The sequence below is a fragment of the Marmota flaviventris genome, chromosome 1 (genome assembly GCF_047511675.1).
Source record: "Marmota flaviventris isolate mMarFla1 chromosome 1, mMarFla1.hap1, whole genome shotgun sequence".
In the NCBI taxonomy this organism is placed as follows: Eukaryota; Metazoa; Chordata; class Mammalia; order Rodentia; family Sciuridae; genus Marmota; species Marmota flaviventris.
In genome coordinates this window covers 215,621,749-215,648,283 of record NC_092498.1, presented here as the reverse complement: position 1 = coordinate 215,648,283, position 26,535 = coordinate 215,621,749, and the positions used below count along the sequence as shown (strand labels likewise).

Sequence of the window (26,535 nt, the reverse complement as noted above, 5' to 3'; positions counted from 1 at the left end):
AGCGGCGGAGACCGAGGCAGGCGAGCCGCGCGCCAGCCGGGCCGCCGCGGCTGTTCCCATGGAGACGGGGGCGGGGCCGCCGCGGGGGGCGGGGCTGCGCAGCCAGCGGCGCGCGGGCTGGCTACTCCGTAGTGGCCTGCGCCGGGACGACGCCCCCACCCCAGGCCTGGACAGACACCCAGCTCCAGGACTCCGCGAGCACTTGGAACCTCACCCGGGAGTGAACAGCAGCCACTCCTCTCCCACCAACACCTCGGACCTCTCGAGCTCGGCGACTGCAGCTCCATCCTCCCCAACAGGCCCTTCAGCCAAGACCGGAGGGTCCTAATACCACCAATCACCACTCAGTATGGGCGGCCAAGTTACTCCATCCCTGAGGACCCCAACCCAGATGATCCCCTAGGGGAGTTGATCCCCCTACTTTTCCTAGCACTGGTCTTCCTGTCAACAAGCAGGTAGGGTCCCAGCCAGGGCAAGTCCCTCCTCTGGGGCTGCAGTTTCTTCTCTGACCTTGAACACCTGGCCTTTCCCTGACAAGCTGGCCGGCTCCCAGTCACCAGCCACCACCCCCCAACCCCAGAGAAGCACACAGACCATCCAAGCTGCTCTTCTGCACTTTGGTGTTTTATTATTTCCAAATCTCAGGCTTATGTACAGGAAATAAGAGCACTGATAAAAGACAGACCTAAAATGGCCTGGCTGGTGTGGCCAGCAGGCCCCTGGGAGCTGCAGCCTTTTTACCCCAGCACCCTGTCCCCAGGGGGAGTTCCCCTCCTGAGAGCCTGTTGGCACTGTGTGGCTGGTACACCCATGGTGACCCGCTATCAGCAGCCCCAGTCTGGTGCTGTGGGGCACATCTCCTGCCACCAGACACGTGGCACCTGCAACCCCTTCCTTGTCCAGCTGGTTCTCCACTCCCTGTCTGAGCTCCAGGCATAGACCAGAGTACTGTCCCCAGAGGTCTATAGTTGCCAGGGGTGATGCCCCTGTATATGTGACCGACATGATCCAGCCGCAGAGCTCCCTGGTCACTGCTGCCTTGCTCAGAGGATCTGCTCTGAGCTGGAGGCAGAGATGTCCAGGAGGCGCCAGGCTGCGTAGGGGTTGAGCTCGTCCTGATCTCGGCAGAGGGCCCACATGTACAGCATGCGCAGCACCTTGTCCTGTGGAGCAGAATGGGGCATGAGGGACTGGGGCTCAGGAGGCAAACAGGGTCAAGGGGCTATTGAGAGGCAGGGGAGGACACATGGATCAGGGAGGAATCAGAGTGCTGGGCTGGGTCCCCAGGGGTCACTGCTCAGGTCTTGGTAAAATTGGACAACAGATGATGCATCCTCTGATGACCAGGCCCAAACTCCTGTCCTGGGGTTTCTCCCCATTCCCACCAGGTCACAGAAATTACTGGTTCCAAGCTGGCATCTGTGCAGGGTGGCCACAGGCAGGGTCTTGGGGGTGGGAAGTTGTGCCCCCTCCCCCCAGAGTTCCCCCACTTACCGGGTCACCCTCAACCACCTCGCCTTTGGGATTTCTGATCACCATCACCAACTGGGCCTGGAAGGTGATGATCAGCACGGGACCCTGCTCCATCATCTTGCCCATGGCCAGCTGCAGGTAGCAGAGAGGGCAGCAAGCCTCAGAGAAGGGCCTAGCCCTTCCTGCTGCTCCTGGAGGTGGGAACCCCTGCTGTGGCCCTTCCTCCTGAAGCACTGCCACTCAGAACAGGACTGGTCCACTTCTAGGAGTGGGGGGACATTTCCCATGAGACTCTTCCCATATTTTCAAAGACCAGGACTTAGACTGTGAATGTGCATGAAGGCCACAGGGGGGAAGAGAGAAGGAGCTGGCTCTGACATTCCTACTGCTCCCCAGAGGAAGGAAATCGGGGGGGGGGCGGGCGGGGGACGTGGTAGACCAGTCATTGGGGGCTCTCAGGAATGCAATGTCTGGGCAGTGCCCCAAACCTGCCTAATGACACAGGTGCTCCTGGAAGCATGATGGAGTTGCATCCTGATAAAACCATCAGAAGTTAAAAATCGGGGCTGGGGATGTGGCTCAAGCAGTAACGCGCTTGCCTGGCATGCACGGGGTGCTGGGTTCGATCCTCAGCACCACATAAAATAAAATAAAGATGTTGTATCCACCGAAAACTAAAAAATAAATATTAAAAAAAAAATCTCTAAAAAAAAAAGTAGTTAAAAATATCACTGCTGAACACACACCGAATGCACCCAGCCTACTGCGCATCCTGGCGTAGCTCAGCCTGTCTCAGGCACACCATGACACCTACGTTAGCCTACATTTGGGCAAAATTCTAACACAAAGCCTATTTATAATGAAGTTATTACAAGGAATTTTAAATCAAAATTCTAAGTACAGTTTCTACTGAATGTGTATGCTTTTGCACCATCATAAAGCAAAAAAATCTGAAACCATGGAAGTGGGGGATCACCTGTATCCCAACCACAGGACTATGGAAGTCCCTTTCTGCAAAGGGACCCTGCAGCTCATTTAAACGCCTGCCTATACTGAGTGTCAGTGCTAACCAGCAGGGTGTCCCAGTCCAGGTGAAGCCGTCCCCTGTCCCCTGTCCCCTGTGTGGACCACAGCCCCCACCCCTCAGGGCTCCACCCTCAGAGGCACTTACGTCAATGTTGTCAATGTCTAGGACGCGTGAATGGAACTGGAGGCCCAGGGCCTTGGCCTGCTGGATCGGGTGGGCCAGCTGACTGTAGGTCTGCAATGAGAGGCCAACATGCTGGTGTGGACGGCCATCCAGGGCAGGTCACAGACTCAGTTCCACTTGGAACCAATGTCTACACACCCTGGCACCTGGGTGAACAGACAGTGGGAGCAGAGGCCAAGAGCATGGGTCCAAGAGGAGGTAGGTGCCACCAACCTGCTGGCCTGAATCACTTTCCTCTTTATGGGAAGAGTGCGTCTCCCAAGTGAAAGCTGTATTAATCAGCAAACGAGTAATTCTGCTGGAACGCCATCCAGAGCACTCCCAGGGCAAGGGGGCGGATCCTTGGCTGGTCTTTAACACTTGGTATTTACCTCCGCTGGACTCTTGGCCTGGAACCTGATGCCTTTTCTAGGATTTGTCCTAAACCTAAGGGTGCCTCTCTCATGGACCGGCCCCAAAAGACACCCTCACTGCTCTGTGCCTGCTCTCAGACTGCGGACACGGCCCTCAAGACACATGCAGTTATGGACATATTCACTAGAAGCTTCTCTGGGCTGGGCAGGCCCCTAGGATGCAAGACACTCTGAAGGCATATACTTTTTATGGAAATAAATGATTCTCAGAAGAAAAAAAAAAAATCGTGCCAATCCTGCTTTTGGGCTTTTTAGAGATGACATTTCAAAAACACCTCGGTGAGCAGCTAGAACTTCAGCTGTGTTTCCAGGAGCACCAGCAGCTCTCTGGCAAAGATGATCAGCCACAGCTTAATGGTCCCAAACTAAAAAAAAAGAAAACCCACAACTCATAAATGCCTGCTGGATTAGTCACGGTGCAGGGGAGTATTTAAAAGGGAAACCTGACAGAATCTTCTGCTTTTTCCAAGTTGTTTGTGAGCAGGGTGCAGAATAGAATGAGCCAAAAAAAAAAAAAAGTCCGAATTGCTTCAAAGAAGCTGGGGAGGAAAAACAAAGCATATGGCCAAAGAGGCAGCTCAGGGAGAGTGAGGAGGGTGAGGCAAGATGGCCTGAGCAGACAGGCGCTGGGAGGTCCACAGGCATGGGGAGGCTGCCAGGAGCGGGGCAGACAGTGTGTGCTCTGGGGATGCCTGCCCAGCCTCCTTGTGCTGACTCTGATGGTGGCCCCAAGGCCCCGAGCACCGACCCTGGGAAGCAGCCGGGCCTTGTCAGGACGTGCTGCTCCTCCCTGTGCAGTAGATATTGTAAGAACAGCCTTGTTCTTGTAAGATTGTAATCTTGTAAGATTGCCAGGTGCTTTGTACATCTAGGTTGGCAGTGTACCCTTGCACCCCAGTGAGGTAGGTGTGGTGATAAAGTCTGGCTCAGGGGACAGGTGAGCCAGGTTAGTGAGGTACCCGCCATGCGTAAAATTCAGGAGTGCCAAGGGAACATCTGGTTTCTTTACCCAGGGTAATTCACTGACCTTTTTCACCCTCTGCTTGACCCCTGGACTCCAAGCCTGTGCCCCAGGCCACCTTGGCCACAGGGTCCTGCATCATATCTTTACGGCCACCTGACCAGAGCAGGAAAAGATGCTCAACAGGCCATCCTGGAAACCTTACCTTTACTCCATAGCTTAAATCAATTATGGCTCTTTAATTTAAAAAAAAAAAAAAAAAAAAAAATTTGTGGTATTGGGACTTGAACCCAGTGGCACTCTACCATTGAATCACATCCCAGCCCTTTTAATTTTTGAGACAGGGTCTCATTGACTTGAGATCCTCCTGCCTCGGCCTCCAAAGCAGCTGTGATGACAGGCGTGCACCACATGCTTGGCTCTTAATCAAAATTAATTTAAGATGGGGGGGGTGGGCAGGAGGCCCAGGAAAACTGGCAGCTCTGTGACATCAGGTTGTCCCTTGGCACTGAGTAGGAGGAACCCTTTCTTACTGAGGAGCTTCTGTCTGCATGCAGAGGACCTGACGCCCACGGGCAAAGGGAGGGCTGGAAGGCCATGGGCTCTGCATGGGGAGAGCACCTCTGGTGTGGCACTCATGGGCACAGACACATTTGCTGAGGGAGAGATGGGGGGCGGGCTGTGGCTCTGTGCCAGTGAAGCATCTGACACAGACTCGCTCCCTTCCAGAGCCAGGGTCGTCCTGCTGTCCCATCCTCAAGCTAGCTAAGCAGGCCTTCTTCACACGTGGTCTTTTGGGGGGTGGGGAGCCTGGGGATGGAACCCAGGGCCTTGCTGGGCAAGCACTCTACCACTGAGCCACACCTAGCCTTTCTGTTTTTTGGGTTTTTTTTGGCAGAAAAAGAGAGAAAGAAAAAAACAGTACTCACAGCTTCATAGCACCAATCTTTGAGAATGTCGAGCTCTCCAGAAATCATGGCCTAAAAAGGGAAAAGAGAAAAAAAAAAGTGTTGAGAACTAAGTGGGCTTTTGAGGTAGAACTCTCGAGAACATTCTCTGGTGGGGGCCTTTCCTCAAAGACCCCTGGCCCCTCAGCCTGTGAGTGTGAGTCTAGAGAAGGACATTTCCACAGGAACCTGGCTACAGGGTTGGATCTAGGAAGGAAAGGGAAGTGCCGGGAGAGGGGCGAGGGGCAGGAAGGAGCCAAGCTCTGAAGGGGAAACTGTGGCCAGGCTAAGGCCCAGCACCCAACTCCCCCACCCACCTCCCTGCCTAAGTGGTGAAAAGGACATGGGAGCAGAAGGACTTCCTGTGGTCCCACAACAGGCCTGAAGAAAGCCTGGCCTGGCTGAGTGGGGGCTGCCCAGGCTCCTGTCACACCCCAAGGGCTACAAAGAGGCAGAGAAAGGCAACTGGCCTTGGCAGGTGGGTGGCTGCAGTCCGACTTAAGCAACACCCCCCTCCTCACTTACAGACGAACAGGGGAACAAGAGCAGCTCAATGTGGATTGTGGGATTGCCAGGGACAAGGCCCAGGAAATGTCCCTTGGTTATGGGTGTGGCTGGGGCACTCTGTTAGAGCGTGAGTGTGGTGGGTGCCTGCTTCTCCCTGACCCCGGAAGGCCACTCCCGGGCACCTGTAAGGAACAGCTTCAGGCAGGGAAAAGGGAAGTGACACTAGGAGACGCAGGACAGGGTTCCGGGGAGGCAGGGTGCTGCCTGACGACAAGGAGGAAGGAAGACTCATTCCTGGAGCAGCCAACTCTGGGCGAGGCACGACCCCCAACTGTCACCATCCCTGGAGCAGCGTGGACCACGGTAGGGTCAAGCCCCCTCCTGAGACCCTATCATGGGTGCACGTAGTTAGGCATCTGTACCCTGGACAAGGCAGAGGGCAGGCCTGTGGGGCAGCTGCAGCCAGGTAGGAGCCTAGAAGTATCTGCTCAGAAGACAGTTCCCCTGGGGCCACACTCCCCTGGGGACACTAGACTTGGACCCAGAGGCTGCCTGGGTAGGAAGAAGTTGGTCAGAGAACCAACCACCCCAGGAGGGGCCCTGCTAGGGCGTGGCAAGCACCTCCAGGACGTTGGGGATGATGTCATTCTCGCACTGCTTCAGAAACCGGTCCTTGTCGAAGGCCGGGTCCACCCGCAGGATCTCAGTGAGCACCTCTGACATTTCCGTCTTGGAGAACAGGCCTCCTATGGGAACCAGAGCCTGGGGTGAGTCAGGACCCTGGTTCCCTCCCCACTGCCTGCCAGGGTGTGGGGGACCCCTCCTGCAGCACAGCACTCACCCAGCAGGTCAGTGACCCTATCGGTCAGGGCCCGGGATGCTCGGATGAGCACGTTGTCACTCTCATCATACTTCATCTTCATCTCAAAGAACCCTGTGGGGGAGGGGGGTTGAGAAGGGCCCTTTCCAGAAAGCTGCCCAGCTCCACAGCTTCTGGGGACTCCCTACAGCCCCTGTGAGACCCACCCCGGACACGACTGTGCCCCAGAGGGGATCTCTGAGCCTGCCTCCTTATCTGTGCACAGGACTGCTGCCTGCTGACCTACCTGGCGAGGTCACGGAGACCCTCGGCTGGGGCCCTAGAGGGGCTGTGCAAGTTATGGGCTGCCACCCCTGCTGGCTGTGGCTTCCACTACAAAGGAAACAGAGGCCTCCAGTGGTCCTCCCAAGACAAGGGACAAGGGCAAGTGACCTGGTGGCTCTCTGGCTCAGCACCTGGGAAATCCCATGCCCAGCACAAGGCAACTCCAGCCCCAGTGGCTGCCACGGGGCCCTGGGCTGGCCCTGACCTCTGAAAGCACCAGGGTTCCTGGTGTCCTGACCATTCTATGAGGGAGCAATTGCCTGGCATCTTGGTAGCAGAATCTATAACTGAACCATCAGGTGGCCTCATAAAGATGACCAGCCCTTTGTAAACGGTCTCCATTTCTACAAAATGGGAATCTGTCCAGTGGCCAGAGTGGGCACACTGACCAGTGTCCACTACCATCACCCCGCCAGAACTCGACAGGAGGGCTGTACTCACGATTGAATACCACGTTGTTGTCTTTGAAGTCCTTCCACTGCTGGTACCACTTGGAGTCCTTGTGCAGCACGACTCCCAGAGCCTCCCTGGGCAGGACGCTGGTGTAAGCTGCAGCCCTGGTGCCGCTGGGCCCTCCCATTACCATGGGAGGGACAGCAGAGGGCGACCCCAGGCCCACAGCCACGATGACCCCATCCTCACCTCCTGCCCTCTCTTCTCCCTCTGTCCCACCCTTCTGGCTCCTTCCAATTTTCCTGAGGGAGCCAGAAAGCCCAAGTAGAGACCCGGCCGTGGCAGACCACAGGCATGATCCTGAGGATGGCAGTCAGGGCAGTCTGGGACCTACTCGTTGGGCTCAAAGACTTTCTCTTCTTTGAACTTCTCTCCTGAAAACTCTGTCCTTTTCCTCAGCCGTTCAGGCCTGCGGTAAGGCCCAGTCTGCCCCAGAACACTCTGGTCGATCTCCTTCTTCACAGACTCTACCCCCTGAAGGAGAGCAGCAGACCTGTGAATGCCTGGGTGACCACCAGCCTCACCCGGACGCCATCCTGGCTGCCATGCTGCCTGGCTCAGCTCCACTCACCTGGGAGAGGGCCTTGAAGGCCGCTGTCTTGCCCAGCTTCTCCCCTCCCTTGGACACAGTCTCAGCAGACTGCTTGGCTGTCTTGGCAGCTTCTTCCATCCCCTCCTTGATCTTTCGGCCAAGGTCACTCCTGCTGACTTCGTCAAGACTCTACTGAGACAGATGGAGAGATGGGCATTCACACAGCACCCACCCAGACCTGGACAGGTCCACCACTTAGAGCTGAGACCAGCAATACACACTCAAGAACACTGCATTCAATTTCTGGGGTACAGAACCCCTGGGCTCCAGGCCAAATACTGGGTTTAATGACCTCTCCCCCAAATAGGTAGGAGTCCTCCAGGGGGCAGGGAACCACCTGCAACAGGGACTCCAAGGAGCAGCAGTGCAGGGTGAGAGTGGCGGTGAGGGTGCCCGATGCCAGGTCCTCAGACCTGCACCCAGGCTGTCCCTCCTGGTGTCTCACATCCACCTCACCCTTAAATGGGGGCACGTCATCAGCGTCCAGCAGATGGGCCATAGTCCTGCCTCACCCCAGCTGACTTCCACTCCAGAAGCCTCCTGGACAGTGTGGCTGCCACCACAGTCCTCCGCACACTCACCACACCACTGCCAGGCCAGCCCGTCACAAGCCCGTTCCCCCTGCTGTCAACACCCCCTGGACCCAGGGTTACTGTGACCCCAGAGGACTCCTGGCCACATCTGCCCATTACCTCCTTCACTGTCCCCGTCAGCTCCCCCAGCTTCTTTTTTATCGCCTCGCTGGTTCGCACAGTCTCCGACTCGATGGTTTTCTGTGATAAAGAACATGGATTCTTTTTATTCCTACACAAGTGAGCTTTACCTTATGACCAAAGGCCCCAGGAGGCGCTTTCTCTGTAGCCCAAACTCCCCACAGAGGCACAGAGGCCTCCCCCTACAGGTTCCTCACAGCCCACAGCTGGGCTGGTGTCTCAGCAACTGCAGGCTCCTTGCCAAAGCCAGCAGCCTAGGTCCACCTGGCAGCCACCTCCAGAGCACGGGCACCCCAGCCCTGGGTAGTCCTCTGGGTGGCAGGAGGTAGTTCCCTATCCACTTGGCAGCAGTGTTATCTTGAAGGGCGGCTCTTGGCTTGATCTTATCTTACTCTGCCTTCCACCCTGGCCACCTCCCCCAACCTCAGCCTGCTGTCCCCAAATCAGCCCTTCCTAATGATTTGCCATCTAGCTGAACACTCAGTGAGGCATTCCATCCTAGTGAGCAACTTGGGGACACTCAGGGAAAAGGCCTCTTCCATGACCTGCTAGGGATCAATAGAATAAAATACCAAACCAGGTGTGATGGTGCAAGCCCATAATCCCAGCAACTTGGGAGACTGAGCCAGGAGGAACGCAAGTTCAAATAGTTTCAGCAATTTAGCAAGACCCTAAGAAACTCAGTGAAACCCTCTCTCTAAATAAAAACACTAAAAGAGCCGGGGATGCATCTTAGTGGTTAAGTGCCCCTGGGTTCAATCCCTGGTACATTAAAAAAATATATAAAAATAAAAATAAAATAAAATACCAAGCAACCTGGGGCAAGTATGCCCTGAGGCTCAGCCACTCATCTTTAGGATGGGTAAGCTGTCCTCCTGCAAAGCCCTTACATGGTGTTCACATAAAGGTTGCCGAGTCAAGTCCAGGCTGGTGCTTGGTAGCTGCTCAATAAAAGTCAGCAATGGTAATTGATAATGACCCTGGCATTGTAACCCAGTTTCTACCACTACAAACAAAAGCTCTCCGGAGCAGTACATCTAAAAGATCATGTGCCATAGATGACCCAATGTAGACCTGACCCAGCTGGTTAGGAGAGTGAGACTCCAAGACTGTCTCACAGTTCCCAGGAGAAGCTGATGCTGATGATCTGTGGACTGTGTGGGTGGGAGTGGGGGGTGGGGAAGGTGGCAGGGGGTGGAACCAGAGCCTCATGCATGTTAAGCACAACTCTACCACTGAGCTACACCCCAGCAACGACACAAAGTGCACTGCAGAGAAACCACAGAAACAAGAGACCTGGGCAACCCACTCCTGTCCCCTGGGAACTCCTCATCAGTGCAGCAGCCTTACCTCCTCACAAGCAACCCCTTCCTCAACCACAGGGCCCTGCCCTGGAAACAAGTGTGGAAGGGGGGCGGGGTGGGGGGACAGAGCAAAGGGACTCACATATTTCCTTCTGGCTTCCTGGAGCGCATCAGACTCTTCCAGCTTCTTGGCCTCATCCCGGAATTTTTTTATACTTTCTTTCATCTCTTTGTTTTTGGCCAATTCTTGTTTGATGTTATCTACCAAGCCAGACAGAAAACCCTTTCTGTTTCCAGAGGAATATGATTTGGACTAGAACAAATGTAAAAGAAAAAGTTAGAGACTGGAAGAACACATATGAAAACACCCAGTAACTACTGAGGGACTGGGAGGCATTCTAAAATTTTTTTATTGATTCAAGTTCAAAAATGAATCTCTTATCTATTTCCTCTCCTTTTTGCAGTGCTGGGGATCAAACCCAGGGCCTTGCACATGTCAGGAAGACACTCTACCATGGAGCCACATCCTCAGAAGATGAATTAAAGAAACACCTGATCATAAAGTGTGAGACAGTTAGCCCTTTGTATCCACAGGTTCCATATTTTGGAATTCAACCAAACACACATAAATACATTTTAAAAAAGAAGCTGGGTGCAGTGGCACATGCCTATGATCTCAGAGACTGGGGAAGCTGAAGCAGAAAGGTCACAAGTTCAAAGCCAGCCCAGGCAACTTAGCTATAACCTGTCTTAAAATAATAAAATAAAAAGAGCTGGTGGTAGAACACCTCTGAGTTTAATCCCCAGAAACTGCATCTGTAGTGAACATGTACAGACTTTCTCCTTATTATTCCATAAATAAATGCTATCTCCACAGCATTTACTTCACTAGATATTTTAAGTAATTTAGAGATATTTACAGTCTAGGGGAGGATTGTGCAGATTCTATGCAAATATTGTGCCATTTTATTGAGCTTACTTAGATTGTGTTATCTATAGGGGTCATGGAACCAATCCCTGGCAGATACCAAGGGAAACTGCACATCCAACAGTGGAATATTGAGAAATGAACTCTTAAGCCACAAGGAAACCTGAAATGTACACTACTAAGTGTTAATGAAGTAATCTACAGTGGCACATGTCTGTTAATCCCAATAGCTTAGGAGGCTAAGGCAGGAAGATTTTGAGTTCAAAGCCAGCAATGGCGAGGGCGCTAAGCAACTCAGTAAGATGTTGTCTCTAAATAAAATACAGAAAAGGGCTGGGGACGTGGCTCAGGGGTTGAGTGCCCCTGAGTTCAATACTCTGTACCAAAAAAAAAAAAAGAAGAAGCCAATCTGAAAAGGCTTCAGACTGCATAATTCCAACTCTATGACTCTCTGGAAAAACTGATCAGTGGTTGATGGGGATTGGGGGAAGGAGCGATGAACAGGCAGAGCACAGAGGATCTCTAGGAGTGAAACTACTGTGTATGAACCTGGACACATGTTGTGGTATAACAGTCAACAGGATTCATTTGTCAGGAGCCACAGAATGTACAACACAGAAGTGGTCCCAGCCAGGCAGGGGTGCACACACCTGCAATCCCCGCAATTTAGGAAGCTAAAGCAGGAGGATCACTTAGCAAAGCCCTAGACTTAGCAAGACCCTGTCTTTAAACATAAAAAGGGGGCTGAGATTGTGGCTCAGTGGTAGAGTGTTTGCCTAGCATATGGAATGCACTGGGTTCAACTCAGCACCACATAAAAATAAATAAACAAAGATATGATTCCATCTACAACTAAAAGATTTTTTTTAAAAATGAGGTAACTCTTTTTACAGCTTTATTTTATTCATTTATTTATTTTTTTATGTGGTGCTGAGTTTTGAACCCAGGGCCTCACATACGCAGGGCTAGCACTCTATCACTGAGCCACAACCCCAGCCCAAGATTTTAAAAAACATATATAAAAAGGGCTGCAGATGTAGTGATAAAGCACCCCTGGATTCAATCCCCAATGCCCTCCCCCCAAAAAAAATCCCAAAGGTAAACTATGGACTTCAGTAAATAACAATGTATCAAAACTAGATTATCAATTGTAACAGATACCCTCACATACTAGACTTGAATAACAAGGCAAACAATGTGCCCAGATAGTGGGGAGGAGGTAGATGGGAAGTCTCTATACTTTTTGTTCAGTTTTTCTATAAACCTAAAACTGTTTTAAAAGAAAGTCTATTTAAGGCAAAACAAAACACAGTCTCCTTCCTCACCAGAAGAAACAAAGGACAAATGGCTAGGCTAGGTCCTCATGAGCATTCAAATATCCTCACATGAACCCAAAGCAAAAGTCAACAACACAGAAGGGACTCTCATCCCAGGGATAAACTGTGAAGAACTCTGTAGGTCCTAATTCCAAAATCCAGCACAGGGCTTCTACTCTTCCTGGCCCCTCTAGGAAAACTTTGGCCATTTCTGGTATCCAGCTCTCATCCATGTCACCCAAGAGCCTGGTGACCATCACAAACCTCCCTTTCTTAGCCCATAGGAGAAGAGTCACAGAGAGCCTGCCTCTTGGGAAAACCCAACACATCCAGATGTAGAGAGAAACCAAGGTGCAGCTCCAAATACAGGAGCCAATGTCACACACTACTTAGAGGTACATGCTTCAGGTCAAAGCTGGACTTAAATTCTGCTTTGCTATATGTATAGCAACAAAAGGGCTCAATAAAAATAATTTTAAAAATGCTTAAAAAGTGATGTAAGAGAGTCAACACAGGGAAGTGGCCAGATGTGGTTACCTCATCTAGGATATGCCACAATAGCTGAGGGGCTGCTTTCCCAACATGCTGCAGCCTCATTCCCATCCCAGCCTTTCTCCAAAGGAAGCCCAGGTCCTAAGACCTTCAGGGATTCTGCCATCTTGCACCAGCCCTTCCATATATTCTAGGGCTGCAAACTGTGGGTGTAGGGGACTGCACAACTAAGGGAAAGAATCATGGGGCCTGTCCTATATCCGCAGATTCCAGAACAGAATCAGGGGGGTAATTAGCTGCCTGCAAGGAATTAGCTGAGTTGAGGCCTTGGGTGTAGGAAGAGAGGGTGTAGGTTGCCCCAGCATACATTGGGGCTTCCGGTCTCACTCATAGTTGTGACACTAACAGAAGCATGGGCAAAGAGAAGTGACCAGGACAAAGTGAAGTCCAGAAACATCAGAGTGATTCTGATTCAATGCCTAAAGGGCTGTCTCCCAAAAAAGGGGACAACTATGCCTGATGAGGGACCCAAGGGCAGAGGCAATGGGGAAGAAAAAATCTGGCACAACACAGGGGCCTTTTCTAGTCATCAGAGCACTCAGTGTGCTACTCTGTGAGGTACGAGTACCCGATCCCCAACAACATCAAGCAGGATGCTGCCCAAGCACTTCCTGGCATACTGAGAAGATCTGGCACACTGGGCTCTACATCTTCAAACAACCTGGGCACAGAGGCACACCACTGACATACCCCTGGTATCATGAGCATGGTATCGGGATGCCACTTACCAGTGGCAGCTCTCCACCTGGCCGGCATATCTGGTAGGCTGAACCATGGGGTAGATTGTGGCTGGAAAGAAACTGGACTCCATTGCCAAGGCATCTCTAATTGGAAGAAAAAGGAGAAAGGTCCATTCAAACAATAGTTTGTCTAGGAAGTAAGCAGACCACTCAAAAATGCTGGAGTCACCTGCAATGCATTTGCCAATTTTGATCAAGTGTTTGCTGTATGCTAGACAATCTGCAACCTTCCCAAGTCTGAGAAGCCAATGGAATCTGATAGAAAAGAGAAAATGCTACATCTGCACTTCCAAGGCATATTCCTGCCTCTGAAACTGGGAAGTAGGGACTGGGGGTCAGAGGTCCCAGGAAATGTCAACCTGTGGGGAAGAAGGCTAAATATATCAGTACAACTTAATCCCTTAGCCTGAAAGAGGACATGCTGAACTTCCATGCCAGTGGCAAGCAGTCTTCTGTCACAAGCCCACCCAACTTTTGCTAGCCTCCAAAGACAAGAGACCTGAATTTTCAGAGGCAAACTCATAACTTACTGCCCCAGACAATGCTGAAATAAACCTGCAATGTCCTGGTCAAAAGTTGGGCTGCAAGCAGAGCAATTTAGTGGAGTCATTCTGGGCAAAACCCCAGTCAACTTCATGTGAAAGGCACTTTCTTCTCTTGACAAATGATGAATGTTAAGCTGGATTCTATTCTACTCTGCACCCTAACATCAAACACTGAAGACTAGTGCACTAAAATCAAATGACCTAATAGAACCACTCTTCCATTTCCTGGGCCTTTTCTTTCTCTGTTCCCTACCAGTTCTGGCAACCACCCGCAACATCCCAAATTTACACAAGTACCGCTACTGCCTATGGTTAGTCAAGGATAACTCTTGGGAATGTAAATAACTTGTTTTACGTCTCTATATGCTTACACCCACTGATTCCAGAAGCAGTAACATCAGCAATCCTATGAAGTAAAAGAAGCTATTTAATCTGGGAGAGAAATTTCATGCTAGGATGAAACCTGAGTTTAGTTTCACCTAACCTCAAATTTGCCCAATCCAAACACGTGTAAATTCAACCTCTAAGGAGTAATCAATACTGATTCAAAGACACCTTTTATCCTGACATTCAGCTTCCTGTGAAACATTTTCCTTCCTCTTAATCCAAGGCTCTGTATTCAGGTTGATCCGTGTTTTGGACCTGTCAGTCACCTAATAGCTCTAGGACTGTGGGCAGGTGGTTTAACTCTTCTGAGTTTCTAGTTCCTTCAACTAATGAAACAGGACGAAAGGATCGCAACATGATACACTAGCTTCTGAGTGTGCATTACAAGCCCTGATTCCCATCGCCCTACAGACCCGAGAGTTCTCAATCTTAGGGCGAGAAATAAGTCCCGCACTTCCACGCTGGGAGTGAGGAGAGGCGATGTTGGAAATGCCCTCGGTAGAAGACCTGGCATTTGAACGCGAGCTGTGAACGTCACTTTCTTTGCTTTCACCTGGCTACTTTTTCTCCAAGGGGCACTGTCGCTCGGACCACTATTCACTTCCCCGTGCATATGGAGTCTGGTGAGCGAGAGGTGACTAGCTCCCCTTCAGGCTCTGCGCACAGCCGCCCCCAGCTTGGTGTGCTCGGTCCCCGCGCTCAGGCCTCGCTATGTGCTCTCTGGCCCGGCCTCAGGTGACCCAAAGACCCAACCCCAAGCCTCCACGGGAAAGGCTACAAGAGCCGAGGGCCTGAGGAGAAGGCCTCGGAGGCTGCGCACCCAGAGCCCCCTAAACCCACTCGCCAGCCCCGCAAGTCCGCTCACCCGCGGACAGCGGCACCAGCCACTCCGCAGCGCCGCCGCCGCCATGTTGGAAGATCCCGTGTGACCTTCTCGCGGCGCGGCCGGATGGCGTCAACCGCCGCGACCGCCTAGTGCACCGCGGTCCCGAGAAAAGCCAGCACAGCGGGCGGGGTTTCAGAGAGGGAGAGCTTTCTGATTGGGTATGACGTAATTGGGGGCGGAGAGAGAACGCGAGCGAGCAACAAAGCCGTCCATGGTAGGGGCGGGGCCTAATAGCGGTCCCCCGGGAATTTCTAAAGAGCTTGTCCTCTGATAGGGCAGGGTTTTGGAAAAACGGAGCATATGACTGGATGTGGAAGGCCTCGAAGGAAGCCCAGGGGGCGGGCACTCCTGTGAAGTTCAGACCTGTGGTTGGGCGAGATCGAGAAGGGGCGGAGCCTGAGGGCGAGGATTGGGTCAGTTCGGTGATTCCACTACAGTCCGTTCAGGGAGCTGAGAATGTTTGATTGACAGAGACTGACAGACCCGCAAACTATTTGCTCCAAGAACGAGAGCGAAGAAGCTCGCTCTTATACAGCACTTTGAGAAGACACCTATTGGTTCTGACCCAGAACAGGAGGGCGAAGCGATACCAGGCTGGGTGTGGCCTAGTCTTGCCCTGAAGTTTGTTTTTCATTTGGAGAATGCCGCCATCAAGTGGTGGCACATTGACATGGTTATTCGATCTTTGGAGAGGTGGAGGGATGATACCTTGGGGGAGAGAATGTATGTTGCCTGGTTGTCCTCTTGACGCTTTTTGCATTGTTAACCCCTGATGTGGACTTGTGGAGCTCAGTTCCTTGAAAAAGATGCCGCTTGTGCTGTAGAATATTGAGGCAGCATCCTACCATGAGGTTCTATTCTCAAATTCATCACTCCCTGGTTATTTTACTACATGTTATTATGATCTGCTCTCGTGAGGTTATTTACATGTAGTCACATGCCACATTATGCCACCTCGATTATGGACAGACCACAAATATGACAAACCATGGCCCCAGAAAATTATGACATTGTAATTGTATCACCTAATGACATTGTAACTATCCTAATAGCCCAATACATTACTCATCCTACTGTGCTGCCAGTTGTTTAAAAATATAGCACATACATTTGTGTACAGTACATAATACTTGATGATAATAAATGACTATATTATTGGCTTATTATTATTGAAGTGAACTCCTAATTATTGAATGTTTATTGTAATCCCAGTTCATTGGGAGGTTGAGGCAGAAAGATCACAAATTGGAGGCCAATCTCAGCAACTTAGCAAGTCTCTGGTTCAAAATAAAATAAAAAGAGCTAGGGATGTAGCTCAGTGGTAGAGTACTTGCCCAGCATAGTGGGAGGCACTGGATTCAATCCCCAGCATGATAAAAAATAATAAAACAGTTCACTGTAGAACAGTCAGCCATGTCACACCAGCAGCAGGTTCACACATCTCATGTTCACCGAGTGCTTGATCACATCAAGAGGCCAAGTTGAGTGATTGGCCTAACCATGTGGGTTTGTGTAAATGCACCCTGTCGTTCACTACAATGAGATCGCCTAATGTGTCTCCCTCATTAAGCAAGGCATGGTCACATGTTGTATCTGCATGCTGGAAACATGATGTATACAGCTACATCTCTTAAGAGTTCTTGGATGGTGCCCTATTATTAGTGGACTCAGTCACAGTGGGAGTATTTACACCACAGGAATTGGCAAACATTACAAATCAAAATTTTTTGGTTTGTTTATTAGGAGATCCAGTTACTAAACACAGCAGAGGATGAGAACGTGAAGGACAGTGAACATAGACTGTTCCCAAAAATCTGCTGTGCATAGAAAGTGAAATGATGACAGCTGGAGGAACATATGGAGAGGAGCAAGAGTGCCTTGTTTGTTTTCCCCAACTTCTTATTTTGCAGAATTTCAAAGCTGCAAAACTTGAAAGGATGGATGGTATGATGAAAACTCACAGGCCCTTCACCTAGATTCACTTATTCGTGTTTGCAATAGCATCCTCTCCCCACTCCCTGTGTTTGTTTGTTTTGTTTTGTTAACTTTTTAACAAATTTTTGCAGTGCTGGGGATGGAGCCCAGGGCTTCACTGCATGCTAGGCACGTGACTACCACAGAACCACACCCTCAGACCTGATTTTGTGTGTTTCTTTTGCTAACCCTTTTGAAGGAGAGTTACAGACATCCAGAGGTCTCGTCTTTCAATATTTAATCATGAATCTCTTCAGGACACTTTTTACAAGATGACAGCATCATTAACCCCCAAAATATTCATTAACATTGTATAACTAAAAGTAATTAAATAGCTCAATATGGTGGTGATTTCCAATAATTCCAGCTATTCAGTAAACTGAGGCAAGAGGATGGCAAATTTGTGGTAAGCCTCAGCAACCTAGGGAGGCCCTATCTCAAAAATTAAAAGGGCTGAGGGGTGTGGCTGTGTGGTAGAGAACCCCTTAATTCAACTCCCAGAATCCAATCCAGTTTCTCTTATTGCATTTGGTTTTCCTGTCTCTTGCGGTTTCTTTTCACCTAGAAGTTCCCTTTATTTTTTTCTTTCATGATTCTGGCAACTTGGAAGCCCTGTTGTGTAAAATGCTCCACATTCTAAATTTAACTGACTTATTAAAAATGATTGGTTTCCAGTTTGTCTAGAAGGTGGGAATGGGTCTTTCCTGATGCACTCTAACAGGAGGTCCATCATGTAAATGTGTTCCACTTTGAAGGATGCTAAATTCTGTGATTTGGTTAGGGTTTGTTTTTACCTTCACCTTTATTTTAATGTTCTTTCTAGTGCAGGGGTTGTTTTTATTTGTTTGTTGTTATGCTAGGGATAAAACTCAGGGTCGTACACAGGTTCATCCAGCTCTCTACCACTGTGCTACACCCCAGGCCTCGAGCAACATAGTTCCTTGTGGTTGTTGGACTGACAACCAGTTTCCTTGCTGCTTCTCAGCGGGCCACTCCCACCTCCTACAGGTGGCCTGAACTCCTTCTTATGTAGCCACCAGAGTCCCTTCCCAACTTTCCCAAGCTTGAAATCTGATGTCCTCTTTTGCCAGAGAAATAGTCTTTGCTTTTAAAAAAGGCTCTTGTGATCAGATTGGGCCCACCCAGATAATCTTCCTTTTATCATAAAACATTACCTCTGGAGTCTCTTCAGGGCTGCTCTGCTTCATAGATGATGACTTGTAAAGGTGCCCTCACCGGTGGAGGGAGTAAACTAGCTCTCTTGGCCCTGACAGCATTCAGGAAGATGGAGCCTCACTTCTAATCACCACAGCATTGCGGATCAGCTTTCAACATATGAATTTTAATGGACACAACTTCAGACCAGAGTGGTTTTGGCAGCCCAGGCTGACTGAGACATCAGTCAACCAACCATGCACCCCAGACTGCCTGGTGTTGTGGCTGGGGACAAGGGACCTTCCCCCAGGTATATGGTGAATGTGTGGTAGAATGGGACAAGGATGGTCAATGGCAAGGTCAGAAGTGGCTGAGGAAAAGAGGCAGTGAGGGAACCATCCTTTGAAGAAGTGTCTGGAAAGTCTATTCTTGGAATTATTTCCAAATTTGAGCAAGATTTTTTTTGGCATTATTTACCTGCTACTAGGTGACAAGTTACTCCAAAGCTTAGCAGAGAGTAGGAAGTGGTGGCCAGGGCTGGGGGAGAAATGGAGAGTTGCTGTTTAACATGTATAAAATTTTAGACGTGTAGACTAAAGCTCTGATTTGGATATGACTTGAGTCTGTCCCCCAAAGGGTCACGTGTGGGAGGCCTGGTCCTCAATGTGGCAATGTGAGAGGTGGTGGCACCTTTAAGAGGTGAAGTTCAGCAGGGCATAGTGCTGCATGCCTATAATCCTGAGGATGGGGGTGGGGACTGAGGCAAGAGGATCACAAGTTTGGGACCAGCCTCAGTAACTTAGTGAGACTCTATTTCAAAAAAATAAAAATAAAAAAGGACTTGGAATATAGCTCAGTGTTTTTGTAAAAGCACCCAGGGTTCAATCCCCAGTACCAAAATAAAAAAAGGGTTGGAGCCTGGTGGGAGATCCCTGGGGGTACTGCCCTCAGAGGGGATAGTTCTAGTCAGCCTCTGCTACTGTAACAAATACCCGACAATCAACTTATAAAGAGAATAGGGTTAGTCAGGTGCAGTAGTGCATACCTGTGATCCCAGCTACCTGGGAGGCTAAGGCAAGAGTATAGAAAGTTTGAGTCCAGTCTAATGAATTTAGCAAGTAAAATAAAAAGTAAATGGAGCTGGGAATATACTCAATAAGAGGCCCTGGGTTAAAAAAAAAAAAAAACATGCTGGGGATATAGCTCAGTGGGTAGAGTGTTTACCTTGCATGCACAAGGCTCTGGGTTCAATTCCCAGCACCACAAAAAAAAAAAAAAAAAAAAAAGGTTAATTTTGGCTCATGATTTTGAGCAGCCCAGTCCATGAACAGGCAGATCCGCTGCTTTTAGGATTCTGGGGGTGTCAAGATGGCAAGGAACAAAGCAAATTGCTCACTAGGGCCAGGGAGCAAAATAGAGTGAGGATTGGGGTCCCACAGTCCCTTCAAGGGCACACCCCCAGTTAAAGACCTCCCACTATGCCCCACCTCCAGGAGGCGCTGCCACCTCTGATAGCACCACTTCAGGGACTGAGCTTTCAGTGCATGGGCCTTTAGGGGAGACTGAAGATCCAAACTGCAGCAAGAACTATGGGAGTCTCACGGGACCCCAAGTTAGCTCTCAAAAGGGTCATCATGAAAAGAGCAAACTGTGCACACCTGTGATCCCTGCTACTCAGGAGACTGAGGCAGGAGGATTACAAGCCTGAGGCCAGGCTGGGCAACTTAACAACAGCCTCTCTCAAAAGGAAAAAATAAAAAGGGCTAGAGATGTGGCTCAGTGGGAGAGCACCCCTTGGTTCAATCCCTAGTCTCAATAAATACATACATACATAAATAAGGCATTAGAGCATCTCTAATCCAATATGGCTGGTGTCCTCCCAAAAAGAGAGTAGGACACACAGAAGGATGAAGAACAGGAAGACACCATCTGTAAGCCAAGGAGAGAGAGAGAGGCCTCAGTGGGAATCAAGCCTGCCCACACTGTGATCTGGGACTTCCAGACTCCAGAGCCATGAGAAGATGAGCCAGCCAGTCTGTGGCTCTTTATTACAGCAGCCCCTCTGCGTCTTCCCTCACAGCTCCTGCTGCCTAGAGGCCTCGCCATCTGCCTGCCTTCTCTCAGGCTCCTTCCATCTTCTGCGCCGCCTTCTCCCTGGCTGAAGCTCTCCTCCATCTCTGGCTCAGCTTCTTGAAGTATGATGGCTGCTGGCACCAGCTGTCTATCCCCTCTGTGCCAGAGCATGTGCTCAACCCACAGGAGCCAGATCTTATTTAAGGCCATCCCAACAAACCTTTAGGGGAAGGTGCAGTCGTGAGCCCTCTTATCCTGACAAGTCACTCAAAGCTTTCAGAGGGGAAGGAAGTTGCCTAGGGCCACAAAGCTAGGGTCAAAAAGATTCTAGCTGGTATGCAGCGCCTTTGTCCCAGGTTGTGGTGCAGATGCAAGGCTGCTGGGCCCTGTGTGGGCAAGGTGCTGTGGAAGCAAGTGTGGGACTCTATAGTGGGCCTTGATGCCTCAGAATCTGTGGTCCAGCAGTATTATTCTCTATGAGCCTAAAATTGCTATAATATTAATAAAACTGTACCTGTCATTCTGCATTTTGTAGGCAAGGAAACATAGGCCTCCAGATTTTAAATGAGTCAAGTGTTCTGATAGGAGAAATCCAAGGTGTCAAGAACCAAGGTATAGCTGAACTTGCAAAAAGAGTGTTTTGGCCAGTGTCATTGTTGGGAGAGCAAAGCTTGGCTGGAGAGCTTGGGAGGGAAACTGAGGGTACAGGGACAAGAAGTCATCTTAAGAGTCTGGGCTCTATACTGAGAGAGTGACCAGGAGCTATTGCAGGGTTCCGTGTGTGTTTTTTTAAAATACTTTATTTTAAAAATTATTTATTTTGTGCTGGAGATATAGCTCAGTTGGTAGAGTGCTTGCTTGAATGCATAAAGCCCTGGGTTTAAGCCCCACAAAAAAATTATTTATTTTGCAGTGCTGAGGAATGAACCCAGAGGCTTGCTCATGCTAGGAAAGTCTCTATCACCGAGCTACATCCCCTGCCCGTTTTGAGACAGCATCTTGCTAAATTGCCCAGGCTGGCTTCAAACTTTTGATGCTCTCTTCTCAGCCTCCCAAATAGCTGGGATTACAGGTATGCACCACTGCACCCATCCAAGTCTTTAAGAGAAATTTGGTTTCACAGCACAATTGAATGGAAGGTACAGAGATCCCATATCCTACCTGGCCCCCACTATCACCATCCCACCTGGGAGCAGCACACTTGTCACAATGGATTAATGGATTAATGTCTCCATGGACACATCACTATCATCGAAAGCCATTCACTTTAAGGCTCACTCTTGGTCTTGTTCATTCTATGGACTTAGAAAGTGTTCAAGGACATGTCTTTGCCATTATAGTACCATACAGAGTATTTTCACTGCTCTCAAAATCCTGTGCTCTGCTTATTAATCTCCCTTCCTCAGCAACTCCTGAACTTTTTACTCTCTCCAGTTTTGCCTTTTCCACAATATCATATAGTTGGAATAACACAGTATTGATCTTTGCAGACAGGCTTCTTTCCCTTACTCGTATGCATTTAAGGTCCCTGAGATTTTCATTGCTTGATGACTCATTTCTCTTCAGTGATAATCATCACTGGATGTACCAGAGTCTACCTAGTCATTCACCTACTGAGAGGGATATCTTGGTTGCTTCCAAAGCTGGGCAATTGTGAATCATCCTACCATGGACGTCCATGTGCGGGTTTCTGTGCAGACTTGTTGGAGAGCTTTAGGTGTGGTGTGTGTGTGTGGCGGGGTGTTGTGCAAGGGCCAGAGCCAGCTGTTTTGTGGAAAGATCCCTCTGGCTGCTGTAAGGAGCCTGCAGAAGTTCCCAGGGAGACAGGCGGACTGAATTTGGTGACTGATCTTGTGACTCCAGAGCCTGTCTTCCTACTGAAGGGGGGTGATATATCCTATTATGAAACCAGCAGCCCTCCAAGTCTACCCATGAGTATGGAACACCCACTTGTCTCCACCCAGGCAGGGTTCCTAGCTCCTTCAGATGGTCCACTGCTCCAGGCTCCTTGGAGGCATTTGTGGTCAGCAGGACTCTTCTCCCTCTGCAACCTTATCTCACTTCTTCCAATTACTTACACTTTTCAGAGTCAATTTAGGATATGAGTGGGAGGGTGGGAATAATCAGCAGGTGCCCAAAGCAGATCCTCTAAGACCATCAGCCCTTGTGAAGAACCCAGTCTGACCTCTTATTAGGCCTGGTTTGTCTCTTGTGTCTAAGGCCATGATACTTTTGGGGCCCTTGATGGTATTTTGATCTTGTGAAATTATAAGCAACCTTCATATTCCAGCCTGAATTATGCTGTTGTAAAATACAATAGATATGTTGTAAAATATGTATGTATGTGTATATATATATATATATATATATATATATATATATATATATATGTGTGTGTGTGTGTGTGTATATATATATATACATACATAGACACACACACTTTATGTGTGTGTGTGTGTCTGTGTATTTCCTGGCTATTGAACCCAGGTACATTCTACCACTGAACTACATTCTTAGACTTTTTTTTTTGTGGTGCTGGGGATTGAACCCAGGGCTTTGTGCATGAAAGGCAAGTACTCTATCAACTGAGCTATATCCCCAGTCCTACACTTTCACTAATTTTAAGACAGGTTCTCATTATTGAACCCAGGGCCAGACACAAAAGGTCAAATACTGCAGGATTCACTCACAGGGAGTCCCTATAGTAGTCAGATCCACAAAGACAGGAGGTGATGGTTATACCAATGACCTGATCATTACACACTGTGTGTGTGTTGATATCATACTGAGCCCTGTGAATAAATATATTATGTGTCAATTAATAAAAAACAGCACAAATCTGATGGCCTCACTTCCTACTTAAACCCACAGGGCTGGAGATGCAGCTCAGTGGTACAGTGCTTTGCCTGACATGTGCAAGGTCCTGGGTCCAATCCTCAGTTTAGTGAAAATAAAAATAAACTTAGGGAAAGGGGAGTCAGTGTTTAATGGGGACAGTTTCAGTTTGGGGAGATGAGGAGGTTGTGGGATGGATGGTGGCTATGACTGCACCACAATATGAATGTACTCAATGCCACTGGACTGCGTACTTCGTAATGGTTAGGAGTTAATTTTTATGTTCTATATATTCTGCCATAATAAAAACAATTGTGATCAACAACAACAACAAAAAAAAAAGATTCAGGAGTTAGACTGCTCCTCTAACTCTGGACAAGGCACTTTACTTTTCTGTGCCGTAGTTTGCCTGTATGTAAAATGGGGATAATATTAAATGCTTCATAGGGTTGTTGTAAGAAATGGAGGAGTCAGCCATCTTTGGTGACATTCATCTTTCAGGGACATGAGTACCACACTGCTGTGTTATTAAGACCTGAGGGAGAAGACAAATGAACGGAGAGCCTTGGAGCTCACCCATCAGCCTATTAGTTTCCAATTCTGCTGTTGACAAATTGTTGCAAACTTGGTGGCTTAAAACACAAATTTATCCTCTTACAGTTCTGGAGGTCAGTTTCAATGGCCTGAAATCATTATGTCAGCAGGACCCTGCTCTCTGAGGCTGAACATTCTGGAGAATAATCCATTTCTCACCTTTTCCAGCTTCTAGACTAGAGAGCTAAATTCCTGGATCCCATGTTGTGGACTCTTCCTACCAGTAGCACAGCCTGTGACCCCAGTGGTCACATGGTCTTTGGTCAAATCTTCCTCTACCTCTCTTTGGGACGATGTTGGGCCATCTGGATAATCCAGGACCATTATCCCTTCTCAAGACCCTTAACTTAATCCCATCTGCAAAGTCCCTTTGCCATGTTAGGGAACATATTCAGATTGAAGGCACTAGGGCCTGGATATCTTTGCGGACCATTATTCTACCAAAAATGTGGGTCAGAATCCACCTACACCTCCAGGATGGTCTCTTTTTTGTAAGCTCTGGTTTCCTAACCTGGGAAATAAAACCAGTAATCCCTGGCCACATGATTGCTGTGAGGACCCATCCTACCCCAGTACAAGGCCAGGCCGAGTGCCAACCTACTCCATCCAGGCCTTGCTCAGAGGACATGGAGGATTTGGCAGGCTGGTTTCAGGACTTTCCACTGTGAGCACCCATTCTGCACCCTGCAGTAGCCAGAAAAACCCCAAAGTTTCAGGAAGACAGAGCTGGGATGGGCAGCACTGTGCATTCGTGGATCACAGGCTGTCATCACGGTCGTCTGGGACACTGGGGTCACCTTGGCATTTGGAGCCTCCACCACCTACTTCAGCCCAAGAACCTTCAAGAGACTGACAGACCCCACTACCTCCCACCCCAAACAGACACATGTACATACCTACACTTGCTTTCAGGGCATCTGCCCCTGAGATTTTTGTTCAAGGCTCCATTTTTAATTTTTATTTATTTATTTGGTACTGGGGATTGAACTCAGGGGCACTCAACCACTGAGCCACATCCCCAGCCCTGTTTTGTATTTAGAGACAGGGTCTCACTGAGTTGCTTAGCACCTCACTTTTGCTGAGGCTGGCTTTGAACTCACAATCCTCCTGCCTCAGCCTCCTGAGCCGCTGGGATGACAGGCATGCACCACCATGCCTGGCAAGGCTCCATTTTTAAAAATCAGCCTTTATGTGTGGGTCTTGAGTGTGCCTGGACTAAGCTGTTGCTCTCTGAGGGGCCCTGGTGTGAATTTCTTGTTTGCCATGCATTCTGTACATCCAAACAGACCACCCCTAGCATACCATCCATACTTGGTGACAATCCAGCCAGCTGTCTTCCCAGAAGCGGCACTTTTATTATGTGGCGAAGGAGAAAGTTTATGTTAATCTGTAAGTAAAAACAGCAATCAAGTCCTCCCACCTGGATTCCAGACTTTCCTGAGGGTCCTCAGCCCTTGGTGGTTCTGACAACTTTTGGGCCTAACTCTCCCCAAGCCTTCTACACCGACCATGGCTGGCTATTTGGCTGGGGTTTGGGGTGTGCAGTTTACACATCTGACCCGTAAGGTCAGTCTCTAGGTCTGACCTGACAGAGAGAAAAGGACATTCATGTGTGCACCACCAAACTGGTCCCCCTTGTCATCTTCCCATTCCTATGCCTCGGCCCCCCATGCCCTGCCTCTTGTCCTGGGTTCCTTCAACTGATAAGGGCCCTTCAGTGGCCTGGTCCCTCTTACTCCCTCCATGCAGTGGCTCTGACTGCAATATTCTCTTCAGACTCGGACCCTAACTCCCAGGAGCTCTCTTCTTCCCTCTCCTCCACTTACTCTTAGGACCCTACATCAGAAGTCTTCCACTTGGAAAAAAAAAACAACAAAAAAAACAAAACGATTAGACAGCATGCAGCCTTTGGGAAGAAGGTGAAAGGCAGATTTTGAAACTCTATACATTCCATAAAAAGTACAAAAATAACCTGAAAACCCCTGAACAGAGACTAAGAGAGAATTCCCCAGCAAAGGCCATCAGCATCTGCTGGGAGGGGCCCTATGGGCAGAAAGCTGGCCAGGAGCACAGGGAGAACAGGGGATTGTGGGGGAAAGTTGGGGAGGGAGGGCTGGTGTGGAGAGTGGATGAACAGGCCACAAGCAGAAACCCCAAGGTAAACCCAAGGACTGTGAATATGAAGTGAAATGAAACAGATGAGAAATATCAACTTTGAGAAGCCGGGCCTCTGGGCTCAGAGGGGGAAAGCCTGGCTTGTGAACTCATCCATGAAAGGAAGATCTGGTTAGAACCAGGAGGGCCACGAGAGAGCTGGTCACGGAGCACACCTGGGCTGTCTGTGGGCTCCATCCCCCCCCCACACCCCCCACCCCCCGTATGGGTTGAGGCCGTGGCCGGCCCAGGCTTACCAAGGAAGGAGGACGTCACCTGGCGCTTTACTTGGCCATGGGCTGCTCACGAGTCACACACGATCACCCCTACACCATCACATCTCAATTATCCCACTTCATTTATTACCAAAATATCACAGAATTCCAATCATTGGTAACATACAGTGTTTGACACAGACCTGATACCTGCAGAATGAACTGAGTGTCGGACAGTTGAGTTGTTTGGAATCATCAGTAACACCCGAACCATCACTCCATACTTCAAAAATACGCTTTTGAGAGCTTTGGAAACTGAATTAAAATGTCTACACAGCTATGAACAATTGTTTAATAAAACTTTTTCATGTTTCCATTACATGTAAATATATCAATTTGGCATCTCTATAAAAACTCTGAAAATGGTGCAAAAGTTTCATTCTCTTTGAGAAAGCCATTGACAA

The 26,535-nt window shown here is 49.3% G+C and overlaps 1 protein-coding gene across 1 annotated transcript; it reads right to left on the bottom strand.

The window, feature by feature from the left end:
• Positions 1–606: 606 nt before the first annotated feature.
• Timm44 (translocase of inner mitochondrial membrane 44) lies at positions 607–15,160 on the bottom strand. The gene is made up of 13 exons (XM_027954909.2): positions 15,051–15,160; positions 13,242–13,337; positions 9,860–10,030; positions 8,393–8,473; positions 7,680–7,829; positions 7,443–7,582; positions 7,097–7,182; positions 6,353–6,445; positions 6,133–6,257; positions 4,987–5,037; positions 2,645–2,734; positions 1,495–1,605; positions 607–1,163 (listed from the first exon to the last, which is right to left on the bottom strand). Exons 1-13 carry the CDS (start codon positions 15,093–15,095, stop codon positions 1,044–1,046), a joined length of 1,359 nt encoding a protein of 452 aa, XP_027810710.1. The 5' UTR covers positions 15,096–15,160; the 3' UTR covers positions 607–1,043.
• Positions 15,161–26,535: the final 11,375 nt, after the last annotated feature.

Coding starts and splice junctions, on each gene's coding strand:
- Timm44 (XM_027954909.2), bottom strand. CDS start 15,095: ATGGCGGCGGCGGCGCTGCGGAGTGGCTGGTGCCGCTGTCCGCGG. Junction 7,583..7,679: donor CCTTCAAGGCCCTCTCCCAG/GTGAGTGGAGCT, acceptor GCTCTCCTTCAG/GGGGTAGAGTCTGTGAAGAA. Junction 2,735..4,986: donor AAGATTGGTGCTATGAAGCT/GTGAGTACTGTT, acceptor CTCTCATTGCAG/ACCTACAGTCAGCTGGCCCA.